The 11,241-nt window shown below is 56.7% G+C and overlaps 1 protein-coding gene across 1 annotated transcript; it reads right to left on the bottom strand.

The window, feature by feature from the left end:
* Positions 1 to 2,161: 2,161 nt before the first annotated feature.
* Positions 2,162 to 4,996, bottom strand: CA4 (carbonic anhydrase 4). Its single transcript, XM_012928686.3, has 6 exons — positions 4,560 to 4,996; positions 3,895 to 4,040; positions 3,688 to 3,771; positions 3,361 to 3,427; positions 3,058 to 3,218; positions 2,162 to 2,484 (listed from the first exon to the last, which is right to left on the bottom strand). The coding sequence occupies exons 1-6, from the start codon at positions 4,753 to 4,755 to the stop codon at positions 2,284 to 2,286; spliced, it is 855 nt and encodes a 284-aa protein (XP_012784140.2). The 5' UTR covers positions 4,756 to 4,996; the 3' UTR covers positions 2,162 to 2,283.
* Positions 4,997 to 11,241: the final 6,245 nt, after the last annotated feature.

Consider the following 11,241-nt stretch of genomic DNA (forward strand, 5'->3'; position numbering starts at 1 on the left):
CACTGTCCTGGCTATAGCCCTTACCCTCACCCTGGCCATAGTATCCCTACCCTCCTCAAGGTTTTCATGCCCCACCAAATCCAGCCCAGTCTTAGAGAGCTTGGAGAACCTGGGGCAAGGTGGTGGTGGTAATCTGGTATGGACTGCCGCAGGGATGGGGTGATGATCCTCCCCAATAGTCTTACTCCTCCTGCCTCTTGGTACCCAAGAATGGAACAGCCATTAGAGACACTTCCAAGGGCTCAGACCCCAGGATCCCGAGTCCAGCTGTGACTCCCTTCCTTCCTCTCACCTGCCTGGGCTGACATATCGGCAGATCCTGCAGGATCCACACTGGTAGAGAGCCTGCAAGGCCCCTAGTCATGTGTTCTTCACCCCACAATCCCCCCCAAGCACAGCTGCTCCCTGCTGTTTTTCCCAGGGATCTCCCCAGTCTCAACACTGGCTGCTCCAGATGGCTGCCTCCCCTCCTCCCACAGCCTTCTCTGACCAACCGTGAAAACTGTAGCCACTCTTCCACTCTAGCATTTACTGCTGTCTCGTCTCTTGGGCAATGTGTCCATCTTTTTTTAAAGATTTATTTTATTTTTATTGCAAACTCAGAGAGGAAGATGTTCCGTCTGTTGATTCATTACCCATGTGGTCACAATGGCCAGAGCTGCGCTGATCCAAAGCCAGGAGCCTGGAGACCCCTCGGGGTCTACCATGCAAGTGCAGAGTCCCAAGGCTTTGGGCCATGCTTTACTGCTTTCCCAGGCCACAAGCAGGGAGCTGGATGGGAAGTGGAGCCACTGGGATTAGAACCTGCACCCATATGGGAGCCTGGTGTGTGCAATACAAGGACTCTAATCACTAGACTACTGCACCTAGCCCATGCCCATTTGTTTTTAAAATAATTAGAGAGACTGGCACAATAGATGAACAACTAAATCCTAACCTCGCAAGTACCAGGATCCCATGTGGCGAATGGTTTGTATACTAGCTGCTCCTTTTATTTTTTTTTTTCTTTTGGAAAGACAGATATAAAGAGAGAAGCAAATATATAAAAGATCCTCCATCTGCTGGTTTACTCCCCAAACGGCTGCAATGGCTGGAACTGAGCTGATGACAAAGCCAGGAGCCAAAAGCCTCCTTTGGGTCTCTGATATGGGTGCAGGGTCTCAAGGCTTTGGGCCGTCCTCCACTGCTTCCCCAGGCCACAAGCAGGGAGCTGGATGGGAAGTGAAGTGGCCTGGGAAAGCAGAAGATGGTCCAAAGCCTTGTGCCCCTGTTCCCACATGGGAGACCTGGATGGAGTTCCTTGCTCCAACACTCAGCTTCAGCTGCAGCAGCCATCTGGGGAGTGAACCAATGGATGAAAGATCTGTCTTTCCTTCTCTACATAAGTCTGACATGCCTTTCCAATAGAAGCAAATTTAAACATATGTATATATTTGAAAAGCAGAGTGACAGAGAAGCCCCAACTGTTAACTCCCTCTCCAAAGACCTGAGTTAGGCCAAGAGCCAGGATTTCAATCTATGTCTCCCACATGGCAGGTACGTCACTACCTGAGCCATCATCACTGCCTCCCAGGGTCGATCTTGACAGCATTCAGGAACCAGAGCTGGGAGTTGAACCTAGGCACTGTGCCACAAGGTGTTGGTGTCTTCCTCACTAGGATAAACACCTGTGCCAACAGAGCTGTCTCTCCAGCAGATCCTGAACTCCAGGAGGGCAAACATTTGTTGTGCTGTGCTTCTTGCCATACCCTCACGGGCTACAGACAAAGCAGAGTCAACAAATGAGCTCCCTGCCGCCAGCCTGGTTGAGGTTGCAGCCACACACAGTCCTCTGTCTATCCTGAGGTCACAGGGGACAGCACTGTACTGGAACCTCAGTGGGCTCTGCCCCAGCACACAGCCTCTGGACAGCTTCTCCTCTGGGAGCCTCAGTCCCCTCTCCCCACCCAGTAGGATAAAGACAGTGGTTTGGATCCTTTGGCTTTGGCTGTGTTGGAGTTCCAAGGTCAGGGTAGAAAGGACTTGGGTGCAGACAGGGAATTTACAAAGGCAGGACATGGGGGTACCTGGTAGTGCAAGCAAGAAACCTCACGCCTTAAGGCCCTGGGTGGTGGGATTTGAGTGGTGCAGTGGTGGTCTGTAGAAAGGTAAAACACAAAACTTGAGCTTTCTCCAAAAATAAATCCATATTTTAATCATTCCCTGAAGTTCAATGCAGGAAGCTTCTGGAACAGAGGGCCATGCCCTCTGATATCAGAGGTCAGCCGTGTGTTAACAAGCCGATCATTGGAAGAGGAGGCCAGCAACCATCAGGCAGGAGAATGTGGGGACCAGCAGAGTGGGCAGGGATAAAGGCAGCAGCCGTCCCGACGCCCCAGATGTGTATACCTCGCGGTCCCCCAGGCTCTGCAGGGGCCTGACGTTGTCAGTCATGTTGTGTTGCTGATGATCATCATAGAACAGCTTCGTGGAAAACGCCAGGATCTGTGGGAGGGGCGAGACTCAGCAGAGGGAACCAGGTGGCACTGCCCTCCTGCTGTGTGACCTTGGGCGAGGCAGCTCCCTTCCCTGAACCCTCACTGAGGAAGAGCTCCTACTCTTAATTCATACTTGCAAGGACCTGGAACTGCTCTCTTTCTACAGCCATCACTGCATGTCTCAAATGCGGGCAGTTAGGGAATGGCGGCCTGTTGGGTCCCACCCCCCAGAGTGTTTGATTCAATGTTTCAATAAGTTGATCCCTCCTGGCTTCCTGTAGTCTCCCCAGGAGGAAGCCAAGTATGCTGAATGAAAGACTACTTCCTTCTGCTGCCCGTGGCCAGCCCCAGGCCCTCCCCTGCTTGCCACTTCTCCCCAGCACACTGGCTCCCAGCCCTTGCTTGGTTGTAGCCAGCAAACAGCCCAGGCTCTCCTTGCCCCTGAGTGAATGTGTCTGCACAGAATGGCTCCTGGGACCCCCAATCCCATGTCAGGGGACCCTTGGTGGCAAACAGCAAAACAATTTTCTGGGGTAGCCAGAAAGGGAGAAGGCTGTACCCAGCATTGGGCTCCCCATACCTGGTTTCTGTGGAGGCTAATGTGCTGCTGGAACACAGTCCAGACCACATTCTCCGAGCACTCTGGCGTGGTGAGAGAGCCAAAGTAGCGAAAATAGTGCCCGAGCTTGTCCTCCGGGGGAAGCAGGTCCCACAGGCTCAGGTTCACTGTGGCATTGGTGCCTGCCATGAGGACAAGGAGGACATTGTTGAGGTGGGAGTACAGGGAGAGCCCCCTTGGGGAGACCTAGGACCCCATACCCTGCCTCTTCTTTTACAGGAAGAAGCTGCCTGACCACTCTCACCCATTGTGCGTTGCACTCACCAGGGGTGGAAACATTAGACAGAACATTCACCAGGGGATCGAAGCCCTCATTCACTGTGGGTCCCTCCTGGAATGGGAAGGAAGGAGCTTATGAGGGAACAGAGGGAGCTGTGGTGACATCTCCCTCCCAGTTCATTCTCCACTTGGGAAGGAACACAACAGGAAGCTTCTGGAATTGAGGCTCCAGGCTCCCCCACCTGGCCTTGGGGTGCACAGCTAGCAGGAAACAGGAAGGAAGATGGGGCCTCACGAGCCCCTCCCATCTTGGGAATCAAGCCACAGTCCCTTGGAACCTAGCTGGCCTAGGACATGGAGTGGGAAGCTTACCTCCACCAGGAAGGCCAGCACCGCTGTATCATCCGAGCCTGAGGCCTCACTCCTTGAGGTCTGTTTCTGGTGGACCACGTGCATCTGGTGGGGGCAGGAAGAAGAGATGGGACATATGAGGGTGTGAGGGTCTGGGCCAGCCTTCTTGCACCATGCGGGTACAGAGCTGGAGAGGGCCAAGGCCCTAATTAGGAACGGGACCCTCACCTCCATGGCAAAGTGCTTCCCATCCACGCTGTGCTCAGAGCCATTGTTATACCCCGAGGACCAGTGCAGGTGCAGCTGCGTGGCTTGGTACTCGGCATCCAGCCCTCCTCCTTCAATGAAGACCTGGCTGTTCAGTGACACCATCACTGTGGGGAGAGGAAAAGGGATCTTTGCACCAGTTTCCTCCAACTCCTCCTTCTCTGGCATCGCCCAGACAGGACCTTTATCCCTGCTCCCATGCCTAAGGGTTCTAGTCCTCGACCTACAGGGATGGGCTGGGGGGGCTGCAGCTCAGTCTTCAACACTGCCTCCCTCTCTCCTGTACACTCTCCACAGTCCCAGCTGCAACTGTGCAGCTCCCACTTCTGCAGAACCCTGCTGTCCCCAGGATGGTGGCAGTACTCCTCAGGGACACTCCCCTGGGCCCAGCTCCAGCCTTTCTCTCTGTCCTCCATCCACCACAAGGAACTATTTCTCCTGGCAGTTCCCTGAGCATGCCAGGCTGCTTCATGCCTCCATGCCTTTGTAAAGGTTGTTCCTGCTTCCTGGAACGGCCTGGCCTCCCCTACAGGTCACACCTTGAGAGTTCCCTCCTCCTTGGAGTCTCCTCAGCAATGGTGGGGAAAGCCCTGCCCAAGTCCTCCATCAAGTCTGCTGCGACCCACCAGAGTGCCCATTGTTTGTCACCGGCCATGTTTTCTTCAGGTCGTAACCATGGAATTCGAATAGTCCCAAGTTGCTGTTCACCTTTGCCTTGGTGGTGACAATGTTGATGGGGGACTGGAGGTTCTGCTGGCAGGATCCCCCCCATTTCTCTGGGCCTGAGTAAAGAGGGGTGCTTAGAGTCAGGGCACCTGGCATGGAGACATAAGCTGGAATTGGCTGGGAGGCTGCATGGTGGGGACATTCGGAGCTCAGAAGCCTGTCCTCACCCGCCCTGGAGCCTCCCGCCTCATCCTCCAGTGACTGACGTGAGACAGGGCAAGAAAGAGGCCAGCTCACAGGTGGCTGTGAACTCCGGGTAGGGGCAACCTCATCAATGCAGAAGTCCAGCTCTGAGCCCCGCAGGGCTTGCTGGCTTCCTTGGACAGCCTGAAGTATGAAAGAGATGGATGGGAGCGGGTTCGAGAGCTGTGGCTTGGGAGCCCTGGGAAAGGTTTCTGGGGAAGACTGCTGCCCACAGGGTACACCAAGCATTAGCAGAGGACTTAGGGATGGGGAGAGGCTCTGGACCAAGATGGGCAGTAAGTTAGCCTCTGAAACACAGCAGAGCTGCATTTGAAGAGGACCCTGCTCTGCAAGGGCGGGACCAATTCTCCACCTTTTCAGCTGCAAATACCAAATGCAAGATGGGAGTCTCTCTCTCTCTCAGTCTCATTTTTTCTCTCTCTGTCTCTCCATCTCAAATGAAGGCGGGGGTTGTAGGTGTTAGGGACTGGGGGCCACCGCCACGTTCTGCCCGCCCAACCAACTGTACTCACCCAAGCAGGAACTGTTATCAGCTTGAGCTTGAATCGTGTAGCACCAGTGTGACTCTGTGGAAGAGAGGGTATGAGCGTGCAAGGCGTGGGGCAGAGTCCCGGTGGGTGCAGATTGACACAACATCCATTAGCTGTGTATGGGCATGTGCGTGTGTGAGTGAGTGCTCAGGCACGGCTCAACATGATTCCTATTGTCCAAGTCCCTTGGGTCAGGTGCAGTTAGTTTCCCCAGAGCACAGGACTGAGGATCTAGGCAAATAGACTTGATAAGAAAACCTAGGGCGGCCCCCTCCCCCATGGCTCCTGGTTTGCTCCTCCTGGAACAAAGCAGCCACCCGCCCACCAAGGTCTCTCTGGGCCCTTCAGCTCCAAGGCTGCAGCGGTCTGACATGGTCTCCATCCTTTGGTCAACTGCCTCCCCGGTTTCTGTCTACTCCCACTCCACTCCAAATCTGAAGAGGGAGTGGAGAGGAAGATTACCCCAGCCCATCCTCCCGGGGTGCCTGGCCACCTTCCCAGGGCTGATGGGAGTAGGGCAGAGGAGTTTAGGCTGCCCTCCCCCGGAGCACCCCATTCCCCACCCCTAAACTCCATTCTTGATTGAATTTGCACTCAGCATCTGCGGAAAAAGGCTGTACCACAAATGTCCCCACCCGGGTCCTGAAACTAATAAGGGAAAGTGTGCAGGGCAGAGGGAACCATAAGGCAACCCTCCATGCTTCCTGCTCCCTTCTGTGAACTCCAAACTGCTCTGAGTCTGTTAATTAAAAATCAATTCAACAACAAAAGAACAAACAAAAAGCAAGCAGTTGCAGCAGCAGAATGAACAAAACATTTTATCCAGGGCTTGAGATTCTGCTGATCCACTTAGGATACAGGCAAGTCCCCTGATCTCCCTAAACCTCAGTTTCATCATCTTTAAAATGGGACCCACCTCATGGAAACATAAGGAGTAAATAACAGGTGGCAGTGAGTGTTCCAGGCAGACTGGTGCCCAGAAAATTCCTGGGGTGCAGCCTTGCAGTCCCCAGCCCCCTCTCTCTGGTGTTCGCCTGTGGGTGAGCAGATGGCCGCAGCCGTGCAAGGGCAGACATGGGAGCATCATGCAATGAGCTGGAAAGAACTCAGGAATGAGGAAATTCCTAAGAAAAGCACCACTCCCTGCGCAGCTGCAGCCTGGGCTGAGCACATGCATGGCTCCCTGCTTGCCTGGGGGCCCCCAGTCCAGACTCCAGAACAGCTCTGGAGTCTGGGCTGGGGGGCGGGGGGGGGGTGCGGGAAGGAGCCCTGGAATGCGGACAGGTTGGGGGAGGGAGCCAGGGGAATGCTTGATTGTGGGTAATGGAGTGGGGGAGGGTCCTAGGCCAGGAAAATCAGCCCCCCTGCTGGAAGAGTGCTGTTCCTCCCTGCTGCGGAGCCTTTGTGAGGCTTCCCAGGGACAATTCATCCCCTGAAACTCAGCAGCCTTGGAGGCCAGCAGTGCCCCAAGCAGCCATTTCCAACCCAGGCCCCCCTTATGGGGCAGAGACCCCTGCTTGGGCTCTGCCGCCTGCTCATCTCCATTTTCTTCCTCCCTGGGTTCCTCTTCAGACAGAAGATGCTGCTGCCCACTTCCCTGCGCCAGAGACTGGGGAGATGATGGATGGGGGAGATCACTTGCACAGGACAGCATCCCTGCTGTGGCCCTCTTCCGGCAGAGGCACTGAGGGCTGCAGGCCCCTCCTCTGAACTCTTGCAGAGGTCTGCGGCAGAGCTGCTGCAGCCAGCTCCCCAGGGGCCCATCTGGACCAGATTGAGCTTTACCTAGGAATTTGCTCTTCCCTGGCTCTTGCTGCAGGAGGTGGGTTTGTAGTGGTGACCTCTGATCCACCGTCTTAATCACACAGACTTTTGACCTGCTTGGCTGAATGCACTTGTAACTACCCTCTTCAGGAGCCAGGAAAACACAGTGATGATGAGGCCAAGCCCAAAGCTGAGGTCTCTGTCCGTGCCATGAGGGTGGGGTGCTGCCGGCTCTGCGGGCCCCCTTGTACCAGCAGCCCACTCTCTCCTGGGCTGCAGCTAACAACCGAGCTGCAGAGAGAGGGAGTGTGGCTACCCACGGGCTTGGCTCAAAGCTCCAGAGTCCTAAAACCCACTGCCTGCCAACTAGCTCCTTCCCAAGTCCCCATCGATGGCCTTGCCACCCCCCACACTCCCTTAAGAGATGACAGAAGTTGTTCTCTCCCCCACGGACCTTGCTCACCCCGCCCGCCCGGAGGGGAGGGGGATCCTTAAAGCCAGCTCAGCGAAACCCAGTGTGTGCTGGGCAAAGTCTCAGCATGCCGGGCCAGGGGTCTGGGGTTCCAGAGGGGCCAAATCCTCTCTCTTCCCCCTCTGGGGTGGGGAGTAGATGTTGAACATGTAGACTTCCCTGTGCAGCCTCGTCCCACTCCAACCGCAGGTCCCTGGCAGGATGAACTAGAGAATGAAGATGGGTTACAGGCAGAAAACCCTGGCACTAAGGACAGCCCAGCTTGTGTGAGGGAGTCCGCCCAGCTGGACTCCAGGGCGGCCATCTGGCCCAGGGTGCATGGTGGGGCCTCACGCAGTACACGCGCGTGGGGAGCACCTGCAGAGGCCAGGTAGGCACCGCAGGAAGCTCTGACGGACCTTATCGCATTCCAATCTCTAACACAACACCTGTAGTCGGAACCACTATTCCTTTTTACAGATAAGAAAACAGATCAAGTGGCAGCAGCCCGGCAATGTGTTCCCAGCCGCTCAGGTTTTACTTGTCTTTAGAAATCACTTTCAGAAGAAGATTCTGCCCTTTCTCCCTCCTACTTTCTAGGGAAGGAGCCCTCACCTCCCCAAAGTGTCTCCCCACCACCTAGGGTATCCTTACCCCCTCACTCCCCGCCTGCAAGAACATAACACCTATCTTGGAAGGAGAGGTTTGGCCCATATGGACCCAGAACCTAGGAGGATGACTGCATGGGGGGACTGGCAGATGGGGCGCTCCTAGGTAGCGCTGTGGGGCCACGGAGAAGGGGCCCAGCCGCGGCGAACGCTTTGGGCTCCTCATCAAATATTAACACATCTCTCCTGCCACCTCCCACCTGGACGAATAATTAAGAGCTCTAGCCTCACCATTAATCTTTAAACGAAAATCACCCCGTCCGGAAACACTGGCTCAGGTGGGACCTTGGGTCTCCGTCGCCCCCTGCCAGGTTCCTAATCCAGTGTTGGGATGCGGGAACGGCAAGAGGAGCGTGCAACCCTTGGAGGCAACCAGGACCACATCGCACCCCACTGCTGCCCACGCTCTGGGGGGGGGGCAGCACGCCGCACCGAGCTGGGGCAGGACGGACGGCCACCCACGGACCGGACCAGGGTGAGAAAAAGAGGCGTGGGTCGAGGCGGGCCAGGGCTTTGTAAACCCGGCCACTGACTCCCGCGCCCTCTCAGCTGACCACGCGGACGCCGCGCGGCGCCGCACACACCGGGGCCCCGCATCCGCCTGCGGGCGCGCCAAGTGCGCCTCGGAGTTCGCGCAACGCCCCCGCCCGGCTGCCCGAGCCGCCCGCGTTTTAAGAGCAGTCGCCGTCCGCCGAGCTTCGGCTGGGACACCGGGCTGGGGGCGTGGAGGGTGCCTCCGAGGTGTACCTGGGGCAGAAACCTGGGTACTCACCTCCGGCTTCGCCTGCTGCATCTTCGCCGACCAGCGGTCCGACCGCGCCGAGGGCCAGGAGCGCAAACAGCAGTTGCTCCATGGTGCACCAGAGCAAAGAAGCCACCCAGGGGAGGGTCGCGCGCCGAAGAGGCCGCGGGGGCTGTGGCTATCATGCCGGCCCGGGGTTTTATAGTGGAGCCTGCGGCGAGAGCGAGCCCCGACAGCGGACACGGGAGGCGGCTCCTCCCCCTGGCGGGGCCTCCTCTCCCTCCCTGCGTCCAGTCCCTGATCGGAAACTGTCGCTCTCCCCCGTCCCCTCCCCGCCCGGCCCCCTCATCCACCTCGCAGCCCCTCCACCCACAGAGTAGTCTGGCCCCTCCTCAAGGAACAGGCAGCGACAGCATCAAAGTACTTGCATGGGGATGAGCGCCCTAGATCCCTGATTTTCATCATCGTTTTGGCGCCAACGTAGTGTGCAGGGATCTTGAAATGGGTCCTCGCGACGGCCCAGGTCGGCGTGCGGTAGAAAATGCCCCGGAGCACCGAGGGCGCCAGACCCTGCGCGCTGCTTGCCAGAAGGAGGGCTCGCGGGTTTGTCTCACACTGAGATCGCTCCTTCTCTGGGACTCATCTCTTCTTCCGTTTCCTCCCAAGCTGCTCCCAAACTGGCTTGGGTCTTACTTCAACATGGAGCAAAACTGCCCTGTGTGGTGGAGAGGGAGAGAAGGGGACTGCCTGTGACGGCCCGGAGCCTGGGCAGACTAACATGGAGGTGGGTATTGTAAGGGGCTCAGCGGGAGAGAACAGATGGGGTCAGAAGGGAGGGGTCTGGTTGTGCAGAGGCCACCCCAAACCCAAGAGATGAGAGTAGCCTGGGATAGAAACAGAGCCCCAGTTCTCCCACCTGCCAGGACCTCCCGAGGAATCTGCGCAAAGGAAAGCTCCTTGCTCGGTTGTCCCAGGAAGCTACCTCCTCTTGCCTGGTCTCTTGCCTGGGGTTCCAGTCTTCTGCAGGGACTGTGTGTCCTGTAGGGGAGAAGGCTCTCCCGCAGGAATTTGGGAAGCGCCAACTGGGGTGGGGAAGAGAGAGGTGGATGGTCCCAGCTATGAACCCCAGTCCCTCTCCAAACAGGAAGCCCCCCACGTTTTTGATCCAGCCACTTCCTCATCCGCTGCCAATCTTTCAGCTCCTACCTGCCTTTGAACCCGGGCTAGGGACTTGTGAAGGGGCATGGTCTCCCCCAGCACCATCCAGGCCCAAGGGATTCCTCCTTGGTCAGATTCCTGATCAGCACTGCCCCCCTTCCCCTGCTGGCCCAGGATCACACAGCCTGGCCAGACAGCTTTGATCCTACAGAGGCAGGGTGTGTGTGGGGTGCCCATACTATTTTAGAAAGAACTCAGGCCATCCTCCAGCCAGAGACTAAGACAGTAGGGGAGAGATTCTGCACTCTTTCCTACCCACTTCTAGGGGGCTTTTTCTGGTGAGTGTTTGTGTTCTTAGGGTTGTAAAAATGTCTCTTTGGGGCCTTGAGGGATGGAGCAGGAAGGAAGCAAATCTGTGACCCCAGGCCAGCCCCCTGAGCCGAAGGGGAAGAGAGGAGGCTTGGCAGAGATATTGGGGATCCTGGGCGTGCTTGGGGAGACAGGGATGGAAATGCAGGTGCTGTGGGAACTCCTGAAGAATGAGGACAGGTGCTGGCCTGTAGCTTCCTCCAGGATGCATAGTGGCACTGCAAGGACAGGGTCACACAGAGGCGGGTTGAGGGGTGTCCCTCCCCACTTCTGGTCTTCATATTCCCAGGCTTATCTCCCAGCCACCAGCCCAGCTGCCGGCGTGCCGTAAACCAGTCACCTGTCACATTGTCCAGGCTGCTTGGAGCCCAGTGTCCCTGCAGGGGCAAGCCTGAGTGGAAATCATTAAGGCAGTGATGGATGCTCCCATGTCCTGGTAATAGATGCCAAATGCCAGCCTAGCAGCCCTAGCTGCGACAGCCTCCTTCCTCTTCTTCCTTGGCACCAAGTCCCCAAGTGTCCTGCACACAGGGTCCTGAGTTCAAGTCTTGACTGTTCCTCTGACTCAGGGATGACCTTAGGCCACTTTGTTACTTCTCTCTGACCTCAGCTTCCTCATCTATAGAGCCAGGGTGATCACCTCTACCCTGTTGACTTCTGCCATCAAACAGTTACTGGGAACCTGCTGTGTGCAGA

Source organism: Ochotona princeps, chromosome 17 (assembly GCF_030435755.1).
Source record: "Ochotona princeps isolate mOchPri1 chromosome 17, mOchPri1.hap1, whole genome shotgun sequence".
Taxonomy (NCBI): Eukaryota; Metazoa; Chordata; class Mammalia; order Lagomorpha; family Ochotonidae; genus Ochotona; species Ochotona princeps.

Coding starts and splice junctions, on each gene's coding strand:
- CA4 (XM_012928686.3), bottom strand. CDS start 4,755: ATGCCAGGTGCCCTGACTCTAAGCACCCCTCTTTACTCAGGCCCAGAG. Junction 4,041..4,559: donor GACAAACAATGGGCACTCTG/GTGGGTCGCAGC, acceptor CTCTCCCCACAG/TGATGGTGTCACTGAACAGC. Junction 2,485..3,057: donor TTAGCCTCCACAGAAACCAG/GTATGGGGAGCC, acceptor CCCCTCCCACAG/ATCCTGGCGTTTTCCACGAA.